General features: G+C 58.0%; 1 protein-coding gene across 1 annotated transcript in view; it reads left to right on the plus strand.

Annotated features, from left to right (window-relative positions):
- Nucleotides 1-25,925, plus strand: part of TMEM132E (transmembrane protein 132E) — a 38,317-nt gene extending 12,392 nt beyond the window's left edge. Inside the window, exons 2-9 of the mRNA XM_044921817.1 lie at nt 14,261-15,191; nt 16,613-16,759; nt 17,016-17,208; nt 18,076-18,219; nt 20,538-20,743; nt 22,591-22,879; nt 23,817-24,008; nt 24,870-25,925. Coding sequence (XP_044777752.1) covers nt 14,261-15,191; nt 16,613-16,759; nt 17,016-17,208; nt 18,076-18,219; nt 20,538-20,743; nt 22,591-22,879; nt 23,817-24,008; nt 24,870-25,925 — 3,158 coding nt within the window. The remainder of the gene's footprint in view (nt 1-14,260; nt 15,192-16,612; nt 16,760-17,015; nt 17,209-18,075; nt 18,220-20,537; nt 20,744-22,590; nt 22,880-23,816; nt 24,009-24,869) is intronic.
- The last annotated feature ends 1,732 nt before the right edge of the window (nt 25,926-27,657 follow it).

Consider the following 27,657-nt stretch of genomic DNA (forward strand, 5'->3'; position numbering starts at 1 on the left):
AGAGGTGTCTCCCTGAGGGCTCATCTGCCCCACCTCCGCCCTCCGCCACCCCCCCCCCGCCACTGTCACCGTGCCATCCTCCCCAGCTCCCTGTTTCATGCCACCCAGCCCAGAGCTACCTTGATCCCTGGCCCCATTTGCCACCCTGCTCGCTCTGCCTGGAAGCCCCCTGACCCCGCTGGATCCCATCACACTCCTTAGTTGATCCATTTCTCCCATTCTTCTAGGAAGCCCTGCCACTCTGTCCCTCCTCCTCCCCCCAGGGCATCTGGCTCCCCCTGAGCCTCACAGCACTTCCTACCTTTTAGCATGGTTATTTATATACCTGTCTGGCCTCCCTGTTAGCTGGTAAATTCCTTACAGGCAGAAACTATCTTCTTTATCTCTGTCTCCCTGGCAGTTCCCAGCAGGGTCTTGAGCAGAATAGGGGCTGAGTAAATATTTACTTGTTGAATATCTTTATTGAGTGCTTTATTGAGTATTGGGCAGTCAGGCTTCAAGGTGAAAGGCCCTGCCCTCAGCAAGGCTTCGGTCTGAGAGAAAGCAAAACCTGGAAAATGACAGTTGCCATACAGAGAAAAACGCAGAATGTGGGAGGCAAGCAGCTCAGAAGTGCCTAACCCAGCCTTGGGGGTGGTCAAGGAGGGCATCATAGAGGAGGTGACACTCAGGAGAAGTCAAAGGACAAGTGACACCTACCAAGCAGAGTGCGTGGGGAACAGCATCACAGGCAGGGGGAACAGAATTGCAAAGGCACAGAGGCAGAGAGCATGGCTCTCATGCCCAGACTAGCTTGGAATGTGCTCTGCCGCTCAGTGGCCCAGACCCAAGTGTATGAGGTGGGGAGTGGGAGATGACTCAAGAGGAGGTAGGGACGCACAACGCAGGGCACTGTAGGAATGAAACACTCCTGAGGATGTTGGCCTGGGGAGCAGGATAGAAAGCATCCCACAAGGAGGAGGAATGGGCTGCAATGAGGCTGCGTGGTCCATGGTGGAGGCGGGAGCTCTGAGACCTGGGCAGGGTTTTTGTCTTCTCTGAACCTCAGTCTTCTCACCTGTAAAGTGAGTGGTTCCAATCAGAGAATCTTGAAGACCCCTGACCTGCTCTGGATTAGAAATGCCCATGAAGCCTCAACTAGACGACTGCCCATCCGTCAGTCAGTGTGGCACCAAGAGAAACCAGGTACAAGGGGGCCTAGGCTTTGAGGGGCAGTTAGGGTGGGGCAGAGCAGATCAGGAGGGTTCCACAGGGGCGATGGGGGGCACCCCAGAGCTGGGGTCCGTGAGAACATTCAGTATGGATTCCCATATCTACTCTTCACCACACCCATATATGGGTGGGTTTTGTTGGCCCCATTTTGTGGGTGAGGGATTTGAGGCCCAAAGATTAAGTGGCTTGATCTCCCCCCAACTGGCAGGCAGATACCATCACCCAAGGCTCCCACCCTCCACCCCACCCACCCGTGGGAAACTGGCCCAGGCCCTGCAGTCGCCCTGCACACTTTGTCATTCTTCTGTCTCGGCCCTGTCACTACCCTATGGGGCAGAGCAGGAAGGGATGGTTAGATGTTTAGAAGGTTAGAGGGTTAGAAGGAGTTCTTAAGGTGACCGGCTCTGTCAGTTTGCCCAGGACTGAGGGGCTGTTGGTATGAAACCCATGACACCAAGCAAACCAAGACAGATGGGTCAGACTACTCATCTGCAAGTGGTAAACTGAGGCCCAAGTCACTCCTTGCAGGGAGTGCAAGGTGTGCAGGTGGCAAATGCCCTGGTCCCCAAATTTGCCCCACCTCCAGTACACACATATATTCCAGCCCAGGGGCTAGCTCAAGAAGGGGCCTCCCTCCCCAACCTCCCAGTTCCCAAGGCCCCAAGCTGGGGGCCACCAAAGACTCCCTAGGGAAGGCCCTAGATAGTTTGTAACTGAGTCAGGGAAACCCAGCCAAGGCTCAGCCTTAGGACCATCTTGGGCTCCTCCTCCAGGTCCGGATACCCAGACTGGCTTGGAATGTGCTCTGCCCCTTGGTGGGTGGCTCTCTCCTCCCCAACTAGAAACTCTGGACTTTGGCTCCCTGGGCCCAGCCATGCTGCCCCAGCAGACGCCCCACCCCGGAGTCTGACTTCCGAACCCTGTTCTGCCATGAAATCTCTGGGACTGTGAACAAATTACCTTCCTGTCACTAGGCCTCCCTGAAAACGGGATCGGAGGAAAATCCACCTCTCGGGACTGTTGTCAGAACATCAGAGATGGTTCGCGTACACATGCACTGCGGACGAGCCTCAAGTCCTGCATTCATAATAGCACCCTCCACCAGAGCGGCTCTGGAAACACAGCTCAGTCAGTCCATACACCGGGTCCTCAACTTCCAGGTCCCAGTGCTCCCAGGAAGTGAGGCCGGGGCCAGGGAAATCAGGAGGCCTGATGGGGGCATGGGGCAAGCCTCTTAGCCTCTCTGAGCTGTGGTTCCTTCATTGGCAGAAAGAGAGATGTTATTTCCTGGATTTATTGTGGGGACAGGAGTGAGACACTTAGCCCAGTGCTTGCACTCCATAAGCAGCCTCTAAGGATGAGCCGGGCCCCCCAGGAGCTTGCCCTGCCCTTCTGTGCTCTGCAGCCCTGATCCCCAGACTGGGATGGAGTGGGCTGCAGGGGTGATGGAGTTCCCTGCTGTCCCCAAGCCTGTCCCCTCCCAAGGCCCAGCTCCAAACACACCCCCACCCAGGGCAGGGAGACACATCCTGGAGACACACACACATGCACACGCACACGTACACACGCACATGCGCATACACTCTTTCTTTTTCTGTTGTTTGCGGCTAATTGTTTATTAGGAGATGCAGGCGGCTGCGCCAGTGGGAAGGCTCAGCTTGCTCCGCTATAATTAGGATAATGCACATTAGTCATTTAGTGTAACTCGGAGAGCAGCCCCTCCCCCGCAGCTCCTGCTGCAGCTCCCAGGCTGGGTGGCCCGTGTACCCCACCGCTGCCCTCTGCTCACCTCCCTGCCCCATCCTTCCATACCCCCCACCCGGCACCTGCCAGGCTGAGGTGTTCCTCCCTCCCCCCCTTCTCCCTCTCCTGGTTTCTTTCTCTACCTCCCCTCTTCTCTCCTGACTCTAGCTCTCTCTCTCCTTTTCCCAACCACCGCCCCCCGCCACCCCCACCCCCGGGCTTCCTCACCCTTGCCTCATTTCCACTGTGCCCCCTCCCCAGCCCTCCTGGGAGCCAGAAGCAGAGGTCTGGGCAGGTCGGCCAGCCGAGGAGGTCAAGCCTGGGTTTCCTGGCCCTGGGCAGGGGCAGTTCTAGTGTAGGGTGTGACCTCGTGGGGGCCCGCCTCCCTCAGGCCTACTTCCCTGGAGGGCGCCCTGCTTCTAGCTGCCCTCCCCTCCCTCCTCCCTGCTCGAGGCCTGAGGACCCGACTGGCAGAGCAGGGGTCTGTCTGCAAAAGCCCCCTCCCATGAGCGCAGCAGTGGGACTCCTTTGCCCTATTCCCCCATGCACCTGTGGTCTTCCTGAAATCCCAGAAACAGTGGTGTTTGGAGCGAGTTGGGGTTCTGGGGGGTGTAGGTGGGGAGATCCTCCATCTCACACGGCCCGAGGTGGACAGGGCAGCCGAGTACCAGGGGCTACTCCAGTAGTTTCCTTTTGTTCTGAGCCCCACGGCCACTAGGAGTCTCCAGACCTGACCACATATGATCCCCCCACCCCTCTTCCTCCACCCCGGAGCCCCTCCCCAGCCCTTTCTACCACAAAGGGGACCTCTCATCAGGCCCATTACAGCTGGTCAGACTGAGGTTTGCCCTCGCCCTGAGAGTTGTGGCAGGGGGCAGAGTTGAGGATGGGGTCCCCTCTGGATTTTCAGAAATCAGTAAAAGAGCTATTCCCCAGGGGTGAGGGATGCTTGCCTGGAAATACAAAGCCTCCTTGTCTTCACCAGCCTGTTTGAGCCTCTGGTCCCCATCCTGAGTTCACAGATGCAGACAGACTGACAGACACACACTCACAGCTCCGAAGGGCAGGCCTCCAGAGCAGGCACTCGGACAGGGGCCAGGGTCACTGCACATTCTGGAAGGGACAGAGCTTCTGTCCCTGAAGCTGATAACCCCTCCTCTCCTGGACTTGCCCAGCCCAGGACTTGCCCTGCCTCTGTGCTCAGGTTCCTCCAGCCCAGGGTCACCATCCTGACTCCCCCAGGAGGTCTGTCTCACCCCCTCCTGGGCTTTCCTTTCTCCCCCTCCCTCTCTTCATGGGCCCACAGACTCTGTACCCTCTGGCCTCACTGGTGTAGCTTACAGCATCCCACAGAGAGAGAGCAGAGGCTGAAGGGGGAGGGAGGGAATGGGCCCAGCCAGGTTCTCAGGACCAGGAAACCATTCCTGGAGTCGCTTCCCTCTGGCTCCGAGGCTCCGGGGCTGGCAGGAAGGTGGCCCTGGGGCCAGCAGGGAGCCAGGACACAAGAGCCCTGGCTCCAGTGGGTCTCCGATCTGCTGTGCTGCGTACTGAGCAGCTCTTTCCTTCCTGGCTTCAGGTGCCCTGGAGAAGGACCAGGTGGTCAGGGCCAGCAAGCAGGGCCCTCCCAGTGGCAGCACCTTGGGGGTTGTGGCTGCCTGAACCCCTGGGGCCCTGGCCCTCCTTTGGGCCCTTGGGAAGCCCCCGACTTAGCTCCTAGCCCCTGACTTAGCTGAGCTTGGTTCTTTCTCTCCTTCACCAGTGGGTCCTCCTCCCCTCCATTCTTCCACTTCCACCTGCGTCTCTCTGATTTCCTTCCTGATTCTTGAAGATGATGGGTCACAGCTGGTGAAGGGAAGGATTTGAGGCTGAGGGAGCAAAAGGAGTGGCCCAGTTGGGTTAGCTGTCCCAGGACAGGGGTAGGGCGGGGTGCCTGCAAGGGGAAGATGCGTACAGATCCTGTGTACGTGTGCGTGTGTGTGCGCGCGCGCGCACACACGTGCATCAGCAGACACGACCTCCCAGGGCCCCCTGGTACAGACCCAGTGTGTGTGCATGTGTGCATGCGTGTGCAGCAGCAGGCACGACCTTCCCAGGAGACCCAGTGTGTGTGCATGTGTGCATGCGTGTGCAGCAGCAGGCACGACCTGCCCAGGACCCCCTGGTACAGACCCAGTGTGTGTGCATGTGTGCATGCGTGTACAGCAGCAGGCACGACCTCTCAGGACCCCCGGTCATTCATTTGTTCATGGCTCTGTGCTGGGGGCCAGGGATAAAGGAAGCAACCTCGCAGCAGGCTGGTCACCCCCAGTCAAAGCAGCAGAAGGCTCAGACACAGCGAGCCGGTCGCTGGGTTTCGGGGGATCCCTGGGCCATGACTCAGGAGGCTGTATGGGTTCCGTTCCGTGACGAGGACAGTAACTCCCAAACAAAAGCTGACATTTAAAAAGGCTGACTGTGTGCCAGGCCTGGCTGAAGGGCTTATGGGTCATCTTACAACACGTGCATTTCCTTTTCACCCCCTGGGACAGTTTAGGAAACTGAGGAAGAGGCATGCTCAGCTGCTGCTCGCCCAAGCTCACACAGCTGATGAGTGGCAGAGCCCATCTGAGGGGAGCCTTCCTGACCCTCCGTTTTGGGGTAGGGACTCTGCCGTCCCTGCAGCTAAGAGGGAGTTCCCCGGTAGACGCAGGAGGTGACCTGGTGGCCCATCACTGGTGCTCCTGCGGTGACCAGGCCTCGGGGAATTGAGGCAGAGTGGGGGACGGGTGCCCCTCCCACTGGCCCCTCCCCAAGCTTGTTCCAGCCAGGTGTCGCAGGGGGTGTGACAGAACAGGGAAGCCACCTCCCCAGGATTTACAGCCTCCAAGGAGGAGAGCAAGAGCCACCTGGGGGCTATGGGCTTCTGGAAGCTTCGATTGCTTCCAGCCCGCCCTCCACGACCCACGACGGGAGTGGTTAGTTCTCATCCACACTGGCTGCTCCCAGACCAGCCAAGGCTCCAGGCACACGGGGCCTCAGTGTGGGGGTTGAGAGGGGGACAGCCCCACCCTGACAGAGCTGCCTTGGGAAGGGGTATAGCAAAGTGGGGGAGGGAGGGACAGTGGGGCTCAGGGGGAGGGTGGACAGCCCAGGCCCCAGACCTCAGGGAGGCCCCCATTCCTATGCTGGGCTCCTCCTCAAAGAGGTGGTTTAGGGCAGCCCCAGCCTTGGGTGGGGACATACCTCTATGGACCAGCCAAATGGCATCTTTGTCAACTCGGAGAAAGACAGAAGCATTTCTGCACTAGGCGCTGGGCTTGATGAACAAAGCCTGGGGCTGGGTTTAACCCCCTGCTGGCTCCCTGGGCCCAGCATCTTTGTGCAAGACCCAAACTATTTCCCAGGATGTGGAAGCCCTGTCCTAGCAGATAGGGGAGGGCAGTGTTCGGGGCCCACTGGGCCCAGCTGTCACCTCCCCTTTATCCCGCTGACCCCGGCTTGGTCCAGAACCCACCAGACTCCTGCACACATGGCACCTGTCCACGCCTAGGTCACCCATGCAGCAGGCAGGGCAGGGACTATCCGCTTCTCCTCGATGAGGCCCAGAGAAGGGAGGACAGCGCCTGAGGTCACACAGCAGATTTGCCGGAGGTGTATTTCAGGGCCCCCCCAAAACTAGTACTCCTTCCAGCCTTGTGCCACTTTTGAGCTCCCTGGGATGCTCTGCTCCACGCACCTATCATCTCTGTACTTGTCCTTTTTAACTTAAGAGACACTGACAGACGACCTGCTGTGAGCTAAACAATGCATCAAGTGCTAGAGAAAAGCAGGTCAGCACTTCTCTCCTCAGAATGAAATAACCAATAAGTGTTGAATGAATAAACAAATGAACACTGAGCACTGACTCTGTACCAGCAATTTGCTTATTTAATCATGACAACGTTATGGAATACGTTCTAGGATCCTCATTTTACAGGTGTGGAAATTGAGGCCCAGAGAGGTTAAGTAACTTACCTAAGTTCACACAGCGAGGAAGTGTCAAAGCTGGGATCTGAGCGGGGGTTTGTGTGGCCCCCCAACTACACAGGTTCTTTCTTTCTTTTCTTTCTTTTTTTTCCCAATTTCCTTTAAAAAAAATCTTGGAATAGCTTCAAACACTTTCCTTCATTTTTAATAACATTTATTGTTTCCTTTCTAATTTTACAAGCAATACATGTTCATTGCAGACAACTGGAAAATACATCAAAACCTAAAGTAAAAAATAACAATCACCCATAATCCCCACCCCCCAGATATAACCACCATTAGCATTTTGATGTCTTTCCTCCCAATGTCTACATCTTTTTATGTAAAATTGGTATCACACCGTATAGCCAGTTTTACACCCTTCTTTGTTTAGTTCAAACTATTTTGTGAGTATGTTCCCATTGGAGTCAATATTTTTTTTGAAAACTAGATCTGTAATGGCTGCGCACATCCATTCTTAAGCATTTGCTTTTATTTAACCATACCCTGCTTTTGGCCATTTAGGTGTTTCTAATTTTTTACTAATAAATGTAACATCACAGTGAATATCTTTTTACATAAATCTTTGAGCTGATGTCTACGTACGGGATTCCCAAAGGGGAGTCCCTGGGACAAGGAGCATGAACAGTGTCAAGGCCTTTAAAGCATATTTTGAAAGTGCTGTCTAGAAAATTGTCTAGTGTACCCTCTGACAGTAAGTAGGGTGTGCGGATGTCCCATTCCTTAAAACCCTTGCTAATACTGATATCACTAATTTAAAACACAAAAACAAAAAACCTCACTCAACCTCACTTTGGCACCCGGCTCCGTGGTACCTGGTATATTGGTTGATGATTCCCCGTTTTGCTGATGGGGAAATAGGGCCTCAGAAATGGCGTGCTTGCCCTGGTGAGATCTAACCCATTAGCCAAGGAAGAGCAGGACTGGAACCCAGGCACCCCTCCTCCTGGCCAGAGCCCTCTTCCAGGCACCCTCAGAGGGAAGCTTCCTTCCCTGAAGCTCTCCTGGGCCAGAGATGTTTTCTAGGCCCCCTGCTGTGGGCCTAGAGGTTTGAGCTGGGGGGTGGGGGGGCTGTCACTGCACAAAGGCCATCCCTGACCTCTTGACAGTGGACACATGGACCCTGGGATCCTTGCCACCTGCAGCAACCGTATCTCTTGCGGCCTCTCATTCATTCCTTCATCCATTCATAGATTTGGCGCTTGTATATGCCAGACACTGTTCTAGACTCTGGGTCCTTCATCATCCACTGTCAGCAACACCAAATTATGTCATACAAGTCACAATCTTCAGTGTCTCCCAACCCTTCCTGCTTAGCACTGTTGTTTTCCAAAGCCTGTGATAACAAGGCCTGGGATGCTTGATAAAGATGCAGACGGTCAGGTCTCTCCCCTGGCGATTCGGATTGTGTTAAGCCTGGGTCCAGCCCTAGAGTCGGTTTGCTCGTTTTGTTTGCTCCTGCTGAATCTTACATTCAGGCAAGTTCAGCCGAAGGATCCCCCGACACTGACATCTGGTGTGGCCCTTGCAGGCGCACATGCGCGCGCACACACACACACACACACACACGTGAGTAACCAAGCCCGCTCCCAGCACAGCCCAGCGCCCTCAGGCCCTACTAGCACACCCTGCCGTGTCCCTCAGCCTCAAACTCACCAAAGCTAATGACAATCTTTTTTTTTCTGATTTGCCAGCGATTAGTTTTAATTTGGGGACAATTAGAGGTAGAAGCAGGAGGTATCTGATCTTGATTAGAAGCAGGGAGATGGCCAGAGGCACCCCCATTCCCAGGCTGCCTGGCTCTAGCCTCCATGTAGATTATATTTTCAATCGGTTTGGGGGGCGGGGACGGGGGCTAGCCTGTGTGCCTGGAGAGAAATTGGGAAGGTTTTGTGGGGGTGGCCAGAGGCCCCTGCTGTGCTCCTAGACACCAACAGCCAGCCTGAGATGAGAAAGGAGGGCCTCTGGCCTACGCAGGTGCCCCAGGCCTTATAAGAGGGTAGAAGGGAGATTCGTGAACCCAGTGTCTGCCCATATCCCAGTCCAGCTGGAGAAGCAAAAGCATAAACAAGTAGGTGCCTTCTGGTGTTGGGGTTGGCCTGAGAGGTCTCTGCACAGGTGAAGGAGCACGTGGGCAGCATCCTGCCTGCAGGGGGCATTCACAGAAGTGACGGAGGAAACAGTTCGATGGTCATTTGCAGCTCACACTCACACCAGGGCCACGCTCCAGGTCAGTCGGGGCCGGGGCTGGACAGAGCCAAGGAGTAGCAAAGTACCATCCAGGTGGCTGTGGGGAGAGGCAGTGCCAGGACCAGGCATGGAAGGATGAGGGGACCCCACACCCCGTCTCCTGTCTTCTTCTCTTGGGTGCTAGTGGGTCCAGTCCAATGCCCTTGTACACAGGGCCAGTGAAGCCTCTATTCACGCCATCATCTCTTTCTGGAACAAGAAAGAATGAAGGCTGCTGCCTCTCAGCTGAGCATAACCCCGAAGCAGCCCTGGGTTGGTGCTCCCCAAGGGGCTGGGCAGATTCAGGCCCAGGGAGGTTGTGGGGGAGGATTCCAGGAGGATGGGAGTGCAGGCTGTGGCATCCACAGGCACCCCATTCTTAGTTACCACGCTGTAAAGAGCTGGGTGTGCCTTCTGGGGTTGTGGGAAGGAACTTGCTCGGATCAGCTGGGAAGGGTCACATGCGAGGTATGGTGTCAGGAAGGGGCTGGGAGTGCCTCGGCCACCATCATTATCCCTGTGTGCGAGACCCGCGCGACCCCAGCCCATCTTTTTCCCCTGATACGGTGTCTCCTCTCATTGGGGAAACTGAAGCTGTGAGGGGCACACATAGCCAACCCCCTGTGTGAGTCTGCTTGGGCGGCCCTCCCAAAGCGCCACAGGCTGGAGGGCTAAAACAACAGACACTTGCTTCTCAGTGCTGGAGGCTAGAAGTCCGAGGCGAGAGGGTCAGCGGGGCGGGTTGCTCTGGGGCCTCTCTCCTTGCCCTGCAGGTGGCCGCCTTCTCCCTGCATCTTCCCGTGGCCTTCCCTCTGCGCGTCTGTGTCTTGATCCCCTCTGCTTATAAGGACACCAGTCATATTGGATTGGGCCCCACCCTAGGGACCTCGTTTTACTCTAATCCCCTCTTTGCAGGCCCTGTCTCCAAACACAGCCGCACTCTGAGGTCCTGGGGGTCAGGCCTTGCATGAATGAGTCGGCGTGGGGGTCACAATTCAACTCATAACACCCCTCATGCGCCCGAGAGGATGCGGAGAAGCCATTTCTAGAAGGAGAGGATCCCAGGGCTGGGCTCAAACGCCTCAGGAGGCCCAAGGCTGTGTACACAGAGGGGAGCCCAGCTGCTCCTCTGTGGGGAGCCGCTCCAGGGGGGAGCTGAGGCCGCGGCAAGCCTGGTGTGCAGGGCGAGCGGGGCCCAGGACACAAGAGTGGGAGGTGGGGGCCTGGAGGGCAAGTGCGCTGGGGAACAAGTGGAGTGGGGTGAGGGGCCAAGCGTGGCCGGGGTTTAGAGCCAAGCCTGAAGACCCGCTGTGTGTGGGCCGCCTGGTGTGGGGCCTGAGGGGCAAGTGTGCTCCAGCCCGGGTTAGCAGCTCTCCCTCTGTTGGGGATCTGGGCCACCAAGTCCCCCCGTCACGCCCCTACAGCACCTCAGCCATGTAGATCTTCCCCTCCCCCATCTGTGGTCCTTCCTTCCCCGGCCGGGCCCTGCTCCATGCCGAGATGCAGGCCAGCGTGCACACTTGCACACACACCCAAGAGTGCACACACCTTCCCACAGAGCGTCCCTGAAAACCTGACCTGTCTGCCGACAGCTCCGCAGGTCTCACCTTCCTCCCTTCCAGCCCCCGCCACCCCAGAACTCTTCCAGGGCCTCTCCCACGTCCCTGGGGAAACCGAGGCCCAGAGAGATCAAGCAACTCCTTACTCAGGCTCCAGAGTAAGTGAGCACAGGAGAACAGGGGTTAGTGCTGCAATCTCAGAAACACTCGCCTCCCCCACAGAGGAGGCCTCAGGGCCCCGGAGGAGAGAATGACTCACGGTGGTGACTGGAGGGGGTGTCGTGTGTCACGACAACATAAATACAAAAGCCGTAGCACCCTAATACTGTCTCTTCCGGCTCCCCTTTCTGAAAGCAAGCTGTTTCCTTAACACAAGTCGCTCCCCCTTTCAGAAACTCAGATTCCTTATCTGCGAGGCTACCAGCCCTGCGCCAGGACCCCTCCCCCTGAGCGGCCACCCAGTCGCCTCTGCTGCAGGAGGAGGCACTCCTACCCCACACGGCACCCCCGTCAGTGGTGGGCAGCTCATTCCGAGAGCCCCACTCATTCCACAAAAATCTACTGAGGGCAGAGGGGTGCGTGCAAACGTGGTGTCCAGTCCCTTCCTCCGTGCCCCCATCTGCTGCCCACCTGGTGGTTCCTGCCCCCACTAGGCCTCCCAGGGGTCCAGATGGCCCACCGTGGGGTTGGGACAGTGAGAGAGTCCGAGGGAACTAAGCGCCACTCAGCAGCCTCTGGGATGTCCTGGGGACGGTAGGCAAGGCAGGGCCGGTGGTTATGATTTCGGCAGCCCCATCCTGTGCACCCCGGCTTGGGGGCAGTGAGTGCTTCCAGCTGCAGCAGCTGCCCTTCTCCAAGCCCAGCGGGACAAACACGGTGGCCCTCCCCATCTCGGCCCTGGCCATTCTGCCACACAGAGCAGTGCCCCCCCTCCTCCCCCTTGGCCTCTTAGCCAACATCCCTGTGAAGGAGCCAATGTCACTCAGTTTCTGATGTGGGAACCAAGGCCCAACGTGGGAAGTAACTTGCCAGCGAGTGTCACAGGGAGAACCTTGAACTTGAGTCTTGAAATCTTTGCCTGCTTCCTGCTGCTTCCAAAGCAGTTGGCTGGCTCCTTGTGCCCTGGCTCAGATTGTTACCCTGGACCCCAACATGTGTGACTTGGGCCAGCCTCCCCCCCGACCCCGATGGCAGGGGTACCTCGGAGACTCCTGGGGTAACTGTGGGGTGGGGATTCCAGCCAGGAAGGCTCTCCCCATCTCTCCAGACATCTTCCTGTCCTCCTCTTGAACTTGGCTGCCCTCCTGTACCCCACCACTGGCAGCCGGTGTACCTTGCAGGGTGCAGAACATCCAGCGGGGAAAGTGGCCCAGGAACAGAGTTCTGGGAATGGAAGAAGCAGTCTCGTGGTCAGAGCATGGGCTGCACCCCCATGGGTGGTCTCCCCAGCTGGTCCTAAGGGCCGCTCAGAGAGAGCCCTAAGTAGGTATATGAGAGCAGGTGCCACTCCTCTTAGATCACCTGACCCAAAGGGCCAATGCCCTGCACCAAGCCAAATACCTCTTTTTTTGAATGAGGAAATTAAACCACAGATTTTAAAAAAATAATAAAAAGGACATAGACACCAGAGCCACAAGAGTCTCCAGAGCTGGGAATTTTTAGTTCATTGCCTTTATGAGGAATTGGCTGTGAAGGTTTGTAGAACTGTCAAGGTTTCATTGATGGTGATAAAATGATAAATGTGCATCAACTGCAAGTAACCACTATAGCGTTGATTAGGAGTCTCCTCCTTGGGACACAGGTCCACACAAATCACTCAGCATAAATCAGCCATGATTTGTTGAAGGCTTGCTCAGTGAACGGCCTCACAGATAACTAGCTTCCATACAAGACAGGATGAGAGGTTCCCTCTGAGAAGGAAAATCCCAGGAATTGAGGTCATATCCTGGAGCGCTTCATGGAGGAGGTGGCATTGGAGCTGGCCCGCGGAGGAAGATTCCTACCTGGACATGTACAGTTAGGAAAGAAGAGGATTTGAGTCAGAGGGCACAGCATGAGCAAAGGAGGGGAGATAAGGTGGCATCAGCGAGTGCTAACGCCAGAAGTTGTCCAGTAATGCTGGCAGCGGGGACTTGGAGGGAGCAGTCCTGGGGAAAGGGGAGCCTGGAACCCCATTGTAGAGGACCCTGAGGGCCACACTCAGGCTCAAGGTGAATTTGGATTTTGTTTTGTAAGCAGAAGGGAGAGATTCTTTCATAATACTTACAGACGTGGGCATTGTGTTGCACAATTGAGAGTTTTCTTACTTGATTCTCGAAAACAGAACAATGACAGCACCACATCCTTCAAGATCAGCATTATTATTATTACCCTGATTTTTAAAGGTGAGGAAAGTGACTCGGGGGTCCATGGAAAGATCCAGAACTGCTTCTCAAACCTCAAACCCCCACATCTTGTTCCTTCCTATTCCTTGACAGTGTCCAACAGGAGTTGAGCCAGCAGCGAGGGGCCAGCCAGGTCCCATTTGTGTCCAGGGCAAACACATCACTCTGCTGCTGTGGAGGGGAGGATATGCCAGGGAGGCGGTTAGGGGGAGAAGGGAGACCCAGTCGTGCCATGTTACGTTGTCATAGCAACAGGATCCAGGCCAGAACTGGGGCAGGGTTCTGGGGATGGAGGACAGGGGTAGCTCGGGACACACTACAGAGTCAACAGGTGGAATTGCTAGAATTTGGCAGGGTCCTGCATGGATGTGGGGAGGGGACCAGAGACATCAGATCCAAGGCCCATGTTGGGTTTGGGAGACTGGGGTCAAATTCCCTGCATATATAGTGACATGGGGGCAGGGAGTAGGGGGAAATAAGGGATATCTGAGGGCCCTGCCCCATCTGAGGCAGCTGGAACAGGAACGGGCTTGGCTTTGAGAGTCAGGTGGCCCTGGGTTCGAATCTTAGTTCTGGCCCCTGTCCCTCACGTGACTTGGGTAAGTTACTTAAGCACTCTTCACCTTGACTTGTAAGATATAAGAATAGACTCCCAAAAAAGAGAAATTATTGATAGAAAACGGATTGAATCCAGGGAGATGGTAGAATACCTAGCTGGGAGAATCCATCTGAGGATCAAGCAAACTAATGCCTGCAGAGCGCTGAGCAGGTTGTAACGGCAAGAGTTCGAACTTTCCCGACGCCACACTCTGCCCTCAGCCCTTTCTACACACTACTTGGTAAACTTCACAACCACACTTAGAGGCAGAAACCCATTTTATCCTCATTTTTCAGATGAGGATGCCCGGGAATAAAACCTCTCTAAAGCCTCACAGTGCTTTGCGGTGGTATTAGGTCCACCCCCACGCTGGGGCAAAAGAGGCAATGGCGAGGGGACAGTTGTCATGCCAGCACAGGCAGGGTGGGCTCGGAGCTGATGCCCTCTGCGGGGTGGGAGGCTGGGGTGCCCTGCGGTCCCCCCGCAGCCTCTGCTGACCCCTCCGGGCTCTTGCCTCTGTCTGTCCCCAGCCTCCGGCCGCTCCCACCCGGCCAGCTCCAGCCCCCCGGGGCCGCAGGCCAGCCCAGTGCTGCCGGTCAGCTACCACCTGTCGCGGACGCGACTGGCCTTCTTCCTGCGGGACGCGCGGGCCCAGCTGCTTGCGGTCGCCAACGGCTCCCTGCAGCGCTCCGAGCCCTTCGTCGTGTTCCAGACCAAGGAGCTGCCCGTCCTCAACGTCTCCCTAGGGCCCTTCAGCACCAGCCAGGTGGTGGCCCGGGAGCTGCTGCAGCCGTCCAGCACCCTGGACATCCCCGAGCGCCTGACCGTCAACTGGAAGGTGCGGGCCTTCATCGTCCGCGCCCGCGTGCCCGCCTCGCAGCCCGTGGCCCAGGTGCTGTTCTACGTGGCCGGCCGCGACTGGGACGACTTCGGCGTCACGGAGCGGCTGCCCTGTGTCCGCCTGCACGCCTTTCGGGACGCCAGGGAGGTCAAGAGCTCCTGCCGCCTCAGCGGCGGCCTGGCCACCTGCCTAGTGCGGGCCGAGCTGCCCTTGGCCTGGTTCGGGCCCCCGGCCCCCGCCGCGCCGCCCGCCGCCCGCCGCAAGTCTCCTGACGGGCTGGACCCCGAGGCCGCGGGGGAGAGTCAGCAGGCCGAGCTCTATTACACCCTCCACCCCCCGGACGCGTCGGGGGGCTGCGGGGGCGCCCGTCGGGGGGCGGGGCCGAGGCCGGTTGCCCGCGCCGAGAGCCCCACCCAGCACCCCCTGCTGCGCATCGGGAGCATCAGCCTGTTCCGCCCGCCCCCCAGGAGGACCCTGCAGGAGCACCGGCTGGACAGCAACCTGATGATCCGCCTGCCGGATCGGCCCCTCAAGCCTGGGGAGGTGCTCAGCATCCTCCTCTACCTGGCCCCCAACTCCTCCTCTCCCTCCAGCGCCAGTGTGGAGCATTTCACACTCAGGTAGGGGGCTTGTGGGTAGAGGGGTCTGCCTTCCCTTCCGAGGTCAAATGCATAGCTCGCTCCCTTTAGGGGTGCGCCCACACCTGCCTGGCCAGCACCCTCATCCTACCTCTTCCGTTTATCGCTTGAGAAACCTCAGGAAGACACCTTATTTACTTAAGCCTGTGTTCTCATCGGCTTGATGGCAACAAAAATTTCTGCCCGACCTCTGTAGCTCACAGAAATGTCAGTTCCCACAAGCATAGGTGTCAAAATGATAGAACGGAGTTGGAAGGGCCCGTAGATGTTAGCTGGCGCAACTCTCCCATTTTACAGTTGAGGAGACGGAGGCCAAAGAGAAGAAATGGAGATCAGAGAGCAGCCCATTGGCTGGGAGCCAAAGATGAGCAGGAGTCTCGTCCATGTGTCAGGACATTTGCCCAATCCTGGAGATGGGAGAAAACATTTCAGGAGTCCCAGCCTTTTCTATACCCTGAACGGGATACAGTTTACAAATTCAGAAATACCTTAAGTCGTATCAAGACCCCACCAAAATATTCCCCCCACCCCAGACATTATGCATAGGACTCAAAACATCACCATTAACCTCCAACTTTTTTGAGTTAAGTATTGCCCTCTTTCCTGAGTGTACCACCTTAAAGTTCAGATATTCCTGGAAGGGATAGACCTGATCCAATGATTAATACCTGAATGTGAATATGACTTAAATCACTCATCACAGATTTGGGGCTGCATTAATAGGAGTAGAACATGTAGAATTAAGGAGGTCACAGTTCTGCTTTAGTCAGTATTAATCAGAGCACAGCTGAAGTGTTGTATTTAGTAGAGGCCACAACGCCTGTGTGTTCAGTGTCCAGAGGAGGATTGCAAGGGTTGAACCCTAGTTGCAAAGATTGACTTGAAACTATGGCAGAAAGTAATAATTGAAGGAACTAGAGATTTTAGGCCTGGAGAAAAGAAGACTCAGGGAACACTTGCTTCCCTCCTGCTGTCCAAGGAACTGTTACAATTGAGGCAAAGGAGAGTTGTTCTCTCTTGCCCCAGCAGAACCCATGACTGTTAGACTTCAGCTAAATATAGAAAAGGCATTTCTAGTCCTTAGGGGCTTTCTGAGAATGGAATTGGATGTGTGCGGTAGTGAGTCCCCTGTCACTGAGGTATGCAAGTAGAGATTTGATAAGAACTTGGCAGAGAGATATGGTAGAAGCAATTGTAGCCTCCACGGAGGGTCGGAGGTTTCAGCTACATGATACCAGATTCCCCAGGTTCATCTGCAGCGTTAAGTCCAAGATAATTTACTGAGGTCATTTACTCACCTACTCCCCCTACTCCCAGCCCCAGCCTAGGGGGGAGTGGCCAGCTGGGCAGCCACTGGGACCTAGGCTGACCGTCTCCCTCTCTTTCTTCCCACTTTGTCTCAGGGTGAAGGCCAAGAAGGGTGTGACCCTTCTGGGCACCAAGTCACGGAGTGGTCAGTGGCACGTGACCTCGGAGCTGCTGACTGGGGCAAAGCACTCAACAGCCACCGTGGATGTGGCCTGGGCCCAGGGCACCCCGCTGCCCCCCTGGTAAGCACCTCTGTCCTCTCTGAGGACAGCACCTGAAGGGGTGGGGGCATTCTTGATGGAGGAAGCCAGGCTGGCAGAAGGACAGGCGCTCAGGTGGTGGGGACTCTGAGGTCCAGGCTGGGGCACCTCAGGTGGCTCAGAAGGCCCTAGCAGGCAGGCTGCCAAGGAGGGCTGGGGGCCCCACCAGGGATTTCAGAGCTCCTGGGCTGCTCCCAGCCCTTCCTCCTGGGCTCTGCTTCCTGCCCCGACCCTGCAGGGAAGGCCAGGGGCCCCTGGAGATCCTGCAGCTGGACTTTGAGATGGAGAACTTCACCAGCCAGTCGGTCAAGCGGAGGATCATGTGGCACATCGACTACCGCAGCCCCAGCGCCCAGCCTGACCTGGAGCGGGCGGTCACTGAGTTGACAGTCATCCAGCGGGATGTCCAAGCGATCCTGCCCCTAGCCATGGTGAGCAGGGCGGTGACTGGCCAGTGGATGCGTGCGTCTGTCGCGGGTGTGTGCGCATGACCGGCATGTGCCCCGCTGAGCGTGCATATGGATCGATGTGTGTGTACATGTGGGCCCGCGCCCGAGAGCGTGAGTGCCTCCTGCACCCAGGTGTGCCTGTGAGTGTAGGGGTGTGTGTGTGTGTATGTGCACGCGCACTCACTGGAGGCAGGTGGTGCTCTGTGCCTCGTGCTGGAGTAGGACAGCAGATGCTCAGGGGGACAGAGGTGGAAGAAGTCACCGATGGAGAAGCCACTCAGGGGAGGCTTCCTGGAGGAGGTGGCCGTGCAGTTGAGCTTTGAAGGACATGTGGAAGGAAGGGCTCATACAACCAGAGACGGTGAGGAGGGTGCTCTAGGCAGGGGATCACGTGGACAAAGGTGTGGTGATGGGAATGTGAGTAGTTTGTTCTAAGGCGCGGTGGATGGGGGAAGGGTGCCATGGGGTGGTAAGGCTGGAGGGATCGTCGGCAAACAGCCCAAGAGTGCCTGGAATGGCCAGGCAGATGTGTTGGATGCAACTCCGTGAGTGCGGAGGAGCATGTAAGGTGTCAAAAGAAGATGATGGGGCACTGGGGAAGGACTGTTTCCTGGCGGTGGGCTGAGGTAGACCAGAAGGCTACTGCAGGAGGCCAAGTGAGCAGAGTGTCTGAGAAGACTCTTGAGACTGAGCGGCTGCACCTCTCTGCACATGTGTGCAGGTGTCCCCAGGGGAAGGCTGAGCATCTGAGGAGTAGGGCAGCCAGGTGCCTGGGCCTTGGCTGGTGTGTCCTGGGAGAGCAGAGGACCACAAGTGTCCCCACTCAGCAGAGCCCCACCCTTCCTGCAGGACACCGAGATCATCAACACGGCTATTCTGACTGGCAGGACAGTGGCCATCCCGGTCAAGGTCATCGCCATCGAGGTGACTGGCCTCATCCTAGATGTCTCTGCCTTGGTGGAATGCGAATCTGACAATGAGGACATCATCAAGGTGGGCTTCCTGGAGGTGGGGACCCTGGGAAGAAGGCCTCAGACCTTCAGGGGGAGTGGAACTCCAAGCCAGAGGGGAATTGGCATCCCAGGCAGCTTCCTGTTGCAGGCAAAAGGAGGAGAAACGTGGTGGCGGGGGAGGTGCCAGTGGGAATAGCTTCAGGCATCCGTGGCTGGTGGGGGTAAGGAAAAGCCCCCGGTACTACTGGTCCTGGAGGGCTTCCTGCAGGAATATGAAAGAGACCATTTGGCAGGCAGAGGGGAGAAGGCAGTGTTGACAGCCTGAGCTCAATCCAGTGCAGCAAGTGATGATTGAGCCCCTGCCTGGACAGACACTGGGCAAGGCAACTGGGCGGGGGGGGGCCTCAAGGACACACCCTGACGCCCTGAACCCAGGTGCTGGTGCCCAAATGGAGGAGATTCAGCTCAGAGCGGGAGCCCCAGAAGCATGGAGTGAAGGTTGTGTAAGAAGTTAGGCCAGGAGTGAAGGTTGTGTAAGGAAGGACCCGCTCAAGGCACACACCCCCCAAATCCTCCAACTCCTGTGGGCCCCTCCCACAGCTCCCTCGCCAGAGACCCACTCTGGGCCCCAGGTCCTCACAGCCCAACAAACAGGACAGCCATCTGACTCAAATGACCCAGTTTGCCACCTCCCCAGGAGGGCCTTCAGATTTTCCCCTTCGGACAGCCGTCTCAGGCAGTGGGACAGACAGTGACGCAGGGGAGTGGCAGTCCTGGTGTCAGTGTGGTGGGTGAGCTGTTTATCAGGCCAGCCTCCAGCAGGTGCCCAAATCAGATGATCAGACAAGGGAGTCTGTTCCCTGAGCCTGTAAATAGCTCAGCCTGAAGGAGAGCAGGAGGAGTGGGCCGTGGGTGTCCTTCTCCCTCAGGCTAACTGGGGCTAGCCTGGGGTGTGTGCACTCTCTCTCTCCACACTCTGCCCCAGATCCCTCAGGTCTGGGGAGCTGGAGCCTCACCTCATCCCTCCCCCACCCAGGAAGAATTCTCCCCAGGTGAGCCAGAGCAGATGGCTTGGTGCCACACCCCCATCCCCTGCAGAGTAGAAGCCTTGCCCAGGCCTGTGGGGCTTTCCAGGGCTGGCAGGCTGGGACAGGAAAAAAAAATGGACCTGCTTTCAAAGGCCCTCATCCAGCATCTGCCTCTGCCCCCCAGACTCCCCCACTCCCCGCCTCCGGCCTCAAAGTGGACCAGAACAAAGTCTTGACTGCTTAGATACCAAAGGGAATTCACAAAGATTCTAAATGGAATTTGTTTCCACTCTCAATGAAATACGCTCAGGTTCTTTATGGAGTTTGCAAACACTCCGAATGGAATTTACCAGCCTTCAGATGGAATTCTCTGCCTTCTGAAGTGGGAAATGAGCATTTCTGGCGGGGCTGCTCTCCCACGTCCTACCACCCCCATCCGAGATGGTTAAGGGAGCTAGCAGGAGTTTGGGAATAGCCAGGGGCTCATCAGAGATGAGCCACCGTGCTGGCACCCTCCCTGCCCCCCACCAGAGCCTTCGGAATGTCATGAGCCCACCAGCCGCATGATTAGACCCTCCCCAAATGCGAGGGTGTGCACCCATGGGCGTGTACTAGCAGGAACACCTCAATGCATTGCACATGAGATTCACTCCAGAGTGTGCCAGGTACATACTGGTCACACTTGACGTATGCACACCCACCTACATCTGTCCTGAGTACTGCCACAGGTGTTCCCCGAGATGTGTTCGGCAGGTGCGTGGTCATCCAAGGAACCTCTAGGAATATGAGTTGGGGTCCTGGTGGGCATGCATTTGTAAAAGCTGCACCCACTGGTAGCAGCCATCCACCTGTCTGTCCTACTTTTTCCTCTCCCCATCCCCACCTCCACCCCTGGCTAGAACCATCCCCGCACCTGAAATGAACCAGCTGCTTATTTTCCTGTGGCCACAGGGCCAGATGGGCCGTGGAGGAACCATGGGTTCAGACATGCCCCTCTGTACTGTGGAGGATGCCACCAAAAGACACCTCTGCCAGAGCACAAGCCCAGGGGCCCCTCAGCCTGAAGGCTCCTCTGAGGCGTGGTCTGCCTCATCAGAAACAGTCTCCTGTAGTCAGGTGCATGGTGGCTCCTTGCCAGGGAGCAAACACCTCCCATAGAAGCGCTGAGAGATGATCTGTGAAGAAATAATGGGAACAGGGACACCCAAAGCTGACACCTCCCAAGGGAAATAAATCTGGTGCCTCCCCCCCCGCCCTCGCTCCTCTCTTTCAGCCCACAGGAGGCCCTGTAGGGCAAGCCATGCCAACCAACCTCCTTCCCCCTCCCCAGGTATCCAGCAGCTGCGACTACGTGTTTGTGAGCGGAAAGGAGTCGCGCGGGTCCATGAATGCCAGGGTCACCTTCCGCTATGACATCCTCAGTGCCCCCCTGGAAATGACAGTCTGGGTCCCCAAGCTGCCCCTGCACATCGAACTCTCGGACGCACGCCTCAGCCAAGTGAAGGGCTGGAGGGTACCCATCCTCCCCGACCGGAGGTACAGCCTTCCACACACAGTGGATACTCGGCATACTCACAGGTGGACACAGCCCTGGCCCATGGTCTGATCCACATATGTGTGTAAGGCCCTAGGTGTACACAGGCTGCAGGTCAGTTGGGCAATCAACAAACTTTTATTGAGCAGCTACTGTGTGCCAGACACTGATGGGTGCTTGAGACATGGGGTGAGTGTGGCCAGTGCCTGACCCAGCCAAGCTCTGGGTCTATCAGGGAGGCCGTCCTGTACGTGCCACAGGACACAGCAGACACAGGAAGCCCTCTGTGCGGGGAATCAAGTGACGCAAAGGAGAGAACCGCCTCTTCCTCTAGGACAAGTCAAGGCAGGCTTCCTGGAAGAGGTGACTCTTGGCTAAGTCTTAAAGAATGAGTGGAAAGAAGTTGGCTGGGAAGACAGGGTGAGAGAGTAGCCAGGCCACAGACAAAATGGAGCAGACACGCAACACAGAAGCACATACACCTATATACGTGTACCTCAGCCTGTGCACACCAGGGGCACACTCGTGAGTGCATCAGCCCAGGCATACAGTGACTCACACCAGGCTCCCTTGCTGGGGGGGACCTCACGCACCTGAGTGTGCATCTCTGGGGCATGCACTCCACTCGCCCCTCACTCTGCTGCTGGAGAGGGGAGCCGGCTGGGCAGAGGGAGGAAGAGGGGCGGGCAACTAACAGGGGAGGGGCTGGGCTGGGGGAGAAGCTGGTGGCCAAGGGAGAGCTGGGCCGGTTCAATTCTACAGAGATGAGGAAAAGCCAGACCGTGTGGATCAGAGCCTCTCAAATTTGAACATGCACATGAGCTCCCGAGGAGCCTATTAAAGTGCACATTCTGATCCCGTGGGTCTGGGAGGGGGCCTGTGATTCTGCCCTGGGCCCAGCTCCTGGGCCAGCTTTGAGTCACGAGGGCGTAGTGAACTCTGAAGGGAGACAGGCTGGGTTTAAATCCTGACTGCTGTTTCCTAGCTGGGCAACCTTGGACTACTTACACAACGTCTCTGTGCGCCCCGTTTCTTCATCTGCAAATGGGCACGTTGACACTTACCTCAGCGTGGTTGTGAGGATGGGTTAACCCAGGTAAAAGAGCCCCCTGTGAATGGATATTGTAGTTGTTTGATCCATCCACAGCAGTAGCAAAGCACGAGCCGTGTCCTTGGCTCGCTCTTTCCAGAGCATGCTCTCCTGACCGCGGATCTCCTGGTTTTAGCATCTTCGGCAACCTGGATAGGCTGAATTTCCCAAATCATCCAGTCCTGGCTCCCTTTTGCTTATTGGTGCTTCCCTCAGTTTACCTCTCTCCTCTTGGGTTTTCCTATAAGCAGCAAGAGGAACCAGGCCACACATTCCACGCGGTGCCTGGAAATCTCCTCAGCCAAATATCCAAGTGCATCACTTCCAAGTTCTGCTCGCCCCCAGCTGCAAGGGCACCCCCCAGCCAAGCGGTCTGGCCCTCTGAACAAGGAATGCCTTCACTCCAGTTTAGAGCGGAGAACAGGGCCAGGCGCCAGCTTAGCGCTGAAAAAGAGACCGCGCTTGTCAGGATCGGACCCCGGCTCTTGTCAGGCATCGGTGAAGCCCCGCAGAGGCCGAGAGGGCCAAGGGGTGCGGGTGGGGGGGCAAGAAGGCCCCTTTCTAGGAGCGAAAAGGCTGGGGACTCCTGGCTCTAAGCTGGTCAGAGACAGAAGGAATGGGGCTGGGGGGAGGCTGCCGTGTGCCCAGTGCCCACCCACAGGAGGCGGGGAGGAGCCTGCAGCCCACACGGGTGAGGGAGGTGACTTGTGCAGGTCGGGGGCAGGCGGGGAGCCCTGAGCCCCAGCCTCCCCACCCCAGGTCGGCCCGGGAGAGCGAGGACGAGGACGAGGAGGAGGAGGAGCGGCGGCAGAGCGCCAGTCGAGGCTGCACCCTGCAGTACCAGCACGCCACCCTGCAGGTCTTCACCCAGTTCCACACGACGTCGTCCGAGGGCGCTGACCAGGTGGTCCCCATGCTGGGCCCGGACTGGCTGGTGGAGGTCACCGACCTGGTCAGCGACTTCATGCGGGTGGGGGACCCCCGAGTGGCACGCATGGTGGACAGCAGCACGCTGGCGGGCCTGGAGCCGGGCACTACCCCCTTCAAGGTAGGCACAGGGGCACTGCGTGGGCAGAGAACACAGACGTCCCTGGGACAGGGTTTCTAGGGCCTCGGCCTCTGGGATCAACCCCGGCAGTCCCCCAAAACACACTTTCTGCCCCTCAGCCCGCCCCCACCCCCCCGCCTGAAACCCCACCATCAGAGGTAAGCTCCTTTCACTTCCGCTTGGCGAAGGATCTCCCTGCAAGCCCTGTCGACTTCTACCAACCCCGTGTGGCTCGGTGTGGTCCCAGAGAGCAGGTGTGGGTGAGAGGAGGGGGCTCAGGAAAGGGAATTCAGGGACCTAGGAACTCAAAGCTGACCCTCCTCCTCTACATCTGGGTGCCTGGGTAGAAATCGTCCCTCTAAGAGATGGTGAATAGTGTGACCCATTGGCTAGAATCTGTCTGCAGATGTATTTATCTGTAAAGCAACTGATCCAACATTGAAACAGTTGGCAGCTCTCTCATTTTTAAAAATCTAGACTTCTGGTTTTACAAAATATGAATCTGGCAACCCTGGGCCTACATTCCCACCTGGCAGTAACTGGCTAGAGTCAATACTGGTGCCCCGCCCCCCCCATGAGCACAAGTTCTCCTATTTGTCACAGTCCCCACCACTTCCTTTTGTCTCTCATTGAGGCCAAACATCAATTGCTATTCATCACTGTGTGGGGCTATTGTTTACCTTAAATTCTGCCCACCTCTTCTCATCTGTGTTCCTGCTTGGCTCCTGTGAGCCCCTGGACCCTGATTTCCAGCTGCAGCCCTAAGGCAGAGCCTAAGAGTCCAGCCTCCCAGCCTGCCACCCCCCACCCCCACCCCTCCACCCGGCCCTGCACTCCGGGCCTCTCTTCCAGCAGCACTGGGACTCCTCCGTGGCTGGGAATCCTGGGGGGTGCTGCTTTCCTGGCCTTCGCTCACCCCTGCCCCACTCTGCCTCAGGTGGTGTCCCCACTGACGGAGTCTGTGCTTGGGGAGACGCTGCTAACAGTGACGGAGGAGAAGGTCAGCATCACACAACTGCAGGCCCAGGTAGTGGCCAGCCTTGCCCTCTCCCTGCGGCCCAGCCCAGGGAGCAGCCACACCATCCTGGCCACCACGGCCGCCCAGCAGACCCTCAGCTTCCTCAAGCAGGTAACCGGATGCCCAGCCTACCAAACTGGGGCTTGGGGGTGTGGAAGGGACAAGGAAACTCCAGTCTGTCCTTGTGCCATCAGTCCCCCAAATTCAGGCTTTAATGGAAGATCTGTCTACCCTTGGTGCCCAACACACCTGGCTCACCCCAGTCCCCTGCCATCTGCACAGGGAGTCTGGCCGCCTCCACCCCTAGGAATTACCCCCACCCATCTCGGAGCCCCAGCTGCAGCCCCACACACCGGGGCACAAGACAGAGGTGGAAAGGTGACAGGCAGGAGCACAGGGAGCAAGAAGGCAGGTGTTGAGCACTGAGCCAGGAGTCCCCCTGCCCCTAACTTGCTCCATGACCGCAGGCCAATCCCTTCTCTTAGGGCCCTGCTTCCTCATCTGTAGGGAAGGCAATTCTCAGAATGTTTTAACAGAGGAGAAGGCTGGGGTGGGGTATGTGTTCTCGATCTCCACATGTCTAATGGGGATGATCCCAAGTCAGGCATGGAGATACGGGGTTACTCCTGCAGCAAAAGGGACTTGAGGTAGAACCAAGGCAGAACATACGTTCAGCTCATCAAGGGGAGAAGGATGAGTGGACAAGGAAATTCTTAGGGCGGTATGAGGCCATGACATACCCCTTACCTGCCCACAACCTCCAGAGGAGGACTTCCTGCTCCCACAATTGTTCCTAAGCACCTGCCACTTGCCAGGCACGGTTGCAGTGCTGGGAATACATCCGGGAGCCAGAGTACCGCAGTCCCTGTCCTCATAGAGCTTGGCATCTGCTCAGCACCTAGCGGTGAAGCCAGCCAGGACTAGCTCTCTGACTCCTGTCCCCTTCTCCTCCTCCTCCTCCTCTTCCTCCAGGAAGCCCTCCTGAGCCTCTGGCTCTCCTACAGTGATGGCACCACCGCCCCCCTCTCCCTCTACAGCCCCCGGGACTACGGGCTGCTGGTGAGCAGCCTGGACGAGCGGGTGGCCACAGTGACCCAGGACCGGGCCTTCCCGCTGGTGGTGGCGGAGGCTGAGGGGGCAGGGGAACTGCTGCGTGCCGAGCTCACCATCGCCGAGAGCTGCCAGAAAACCAAGCGCAAGAGTGTGCTGGCCACGACCCCTGTGGGTCTGCGGGTACACTTTGGGCGGGATGAGGAGGACCCCACTTATGACTACCCAGGGCCCAGCCAGCCGGGCCCCGGTGGGGGCGAGGACGAGGCCCGGGGAGCCGGCCCACCGGGCACGGCAGTGCCGGCAGCCGAGGCCCCGGGCCCGGGCACCGCCAGCCCCACCGTGCCGCCCACGGAAGACTTCTTGCCGCTGCCCACCGGCTTCCTGCAGATGCCGCGTGGGCTGACGGACCTGGAGATCGGCATGTATGCGCTGCTGGGCGTCTTCTGCCTCGCCATCCTCGTCTTCCTCATCAACTGCATCGTCTTCGTGCTGCGCTACCAACACAAGCGCATCCCGCCCGAGGGCCAGACCAGCATGGACCACTCTCACCACTGGGTGTTCCTGGGCAACGGGCAGCCGCTGCGGGTGCAGGGGGAGCTGTCCCCGCCCGCAGGCAACCCGCTGGAGACCGTGCCCGCCTGCTGCCACGGCGACCACCCCAGCAGCGGCAGCTCGCAGACCAGCGTGCAGAGCCAGGTGCACGGGCGGGGCGACGGCTCCTCGGGGGGCTCGGCCCGGGACCAGGCCGAGGACGCTGCCAGCTCGCCCACCTCCAAGCGCAAGCGGGTCAAGTTTACCACCTTCACCACGCTGCCCACGGAGGAGCTTGGCTATGACTCGGTGCCCGCCGGCGAGGAGGAGGAGGAGGACGAAGAGGACTTGGGTTGGGGCTGCCCGGACGTGGCGGGCACCACGCGGCCCACTGCGCCCCCAGACCTGCACAATTACATGCGCAGAATCAAAGAGATGGCATAGAGGCGCAGTCCGCCCAGGGGTTGGGCTCTGTGTGGGCCACGGCTGGGAGCCCTGCTCACACCGATGCAGGGCGGCTGAAGTGGATTTTGTACTCCCTGCCCCTGCAGCTTTGCTCTGTGCTGGGCGGCCGCCTACCCCACGTGGTCCTTCCCGCCACTTCACCCCATACCCGATTCTGCCACCGAAGGTGGAGGGCTCCTTCCTCAGGAGCTTGCTAGGAGGAAAGCAATCCCAGCCCTTGTTCTACCCTTTCCAGACCTCCTCCCATCTTAGACAACCCCCTGCCCCAAAAGTGAGGCATGGAGGCCAAGCTTGGGGTGAGGCGGGCCCACACTGTGCCCCTGCCCCCCATGTCCCCTGTCTTCCCCCTGTGTGGGGGGGCTTTGGGGGGTCTTGTGTCACAAGCTGCACAAAGACTTTTCTCAAACCACTATTCAGGGATTTCTGTCCTGCAGGGTGGGGAGGCGGCGGCTGCCTGCCCTGCCAAGGATCTTGCTGTGGACAAAATATCGGGAGGATGGGGGACACTTGTAGCAGCTGCTGGCTTCCAGGTGCTCCCCAGCCCCTTCCCAGGACCTGGGAGCTGACCCTACAGAGGGGTCTTGGGCCAAGCCGGGCACCTTCCTGAGATCTCAGGACTCCCTCCTCTGTCCCCACCAGCTATGGGCAGGGGCCTAAATGGGGAGGAGCCCTGGGCCCGCCCCTAGTAAGCCACACCCCAGCACTGTGGTCTGGGCGGCCCAGGGAGGCCGGGTCTCCCTGCTGAGCCCAGAGCGAGGTCAACACTGCGCCTTAGCCCTGCCCCTCCCGCTCTGCTGACCACTCCTTCCTCTTTGCAGGGGCAGCCACCCATCCCCCCAGGAAGTGGAATCTGGTGGGAGGGGGAGAGGGTACCAGGGGATGCTGCGGAGGACCTTGGGACGGGCAAAGGCAGCAGGAGCCGGGCATCTCCCCTACCCCTCTCAGCCCACCGCCACTTCTCTCTTGGGTTCTACCCACCACTGTGTCGGATTTTCTTAAATAAATGGGGGTGACCAGACTGGACCGGAGCAACGGCTCCTGGAGAACAGAAAGTGCATAGTGCCCGGCTCTGTGTCTTGTCCTTGTGCATGCGTGCACACGCACATGCACCCGCACACGGTGGACACGCTAAATGACATGAGATTCAAAACGCGGCTGAACCGGGCCACAGTCCTTCTGCTCCTCCAACATCCACATCCCTTCAGACCCTCTAGGGCTGAGGGGCTGCCCTCCTCAGGAGATGAAGGATTCGCTGACCCAGAAAGTGCCCTTACAAAGAGGCATCTCCTCTAGGAGTTGCCCTGATTGACTTGGGAGGGTGGGGCAAACCGCAGGGGTTCCCGGGAAAAGGGGGGGGGGGGGGGGGGGGGGGGGGGCACCGAAGAGTAAGGAGAGGGGTGGGAAAGGATTGGTGTGCACACCTGAGCTCACTCTGGACTCTTTCTCCACCTTCGGCCCATCCCCCAGAGCAGGTCCCTCCCGCTCACTGTCACTGTCACCACTCAGGGAGGCTGCCCGTCTCCATGGAGGAAAGCCTGGGGGTCTCTATGGTAGAGAGCCAGGCAGGAGAAAGCAAAGGCTGTTGGGTAGGCCTCTCCCTCTCAGCAGGCCAAGGGCTAGCCCACAGCCCGTCAGGGTACATCTGGCCTGTGTGTATGCACAGGGCCTCCCATGGCCCTGGGCACCACTCCCCAGAACGGGCAGTAGCCCG

The sequence above is a fragment of the Neomonachus schauinslandi genome, chromosome 15, assembly GCF_002201575.2.
Source record: "Neomonachus schauinslandi chromosome 15, ASM220157v2, whole genome shotgun sequence".
Taxonomy (NCBI): Eukaryota; Metazoa; Chordata; class Mammalia; order Carnivora; family Phocidae; genus Neomonachus; species Neomonachus schauinslandi.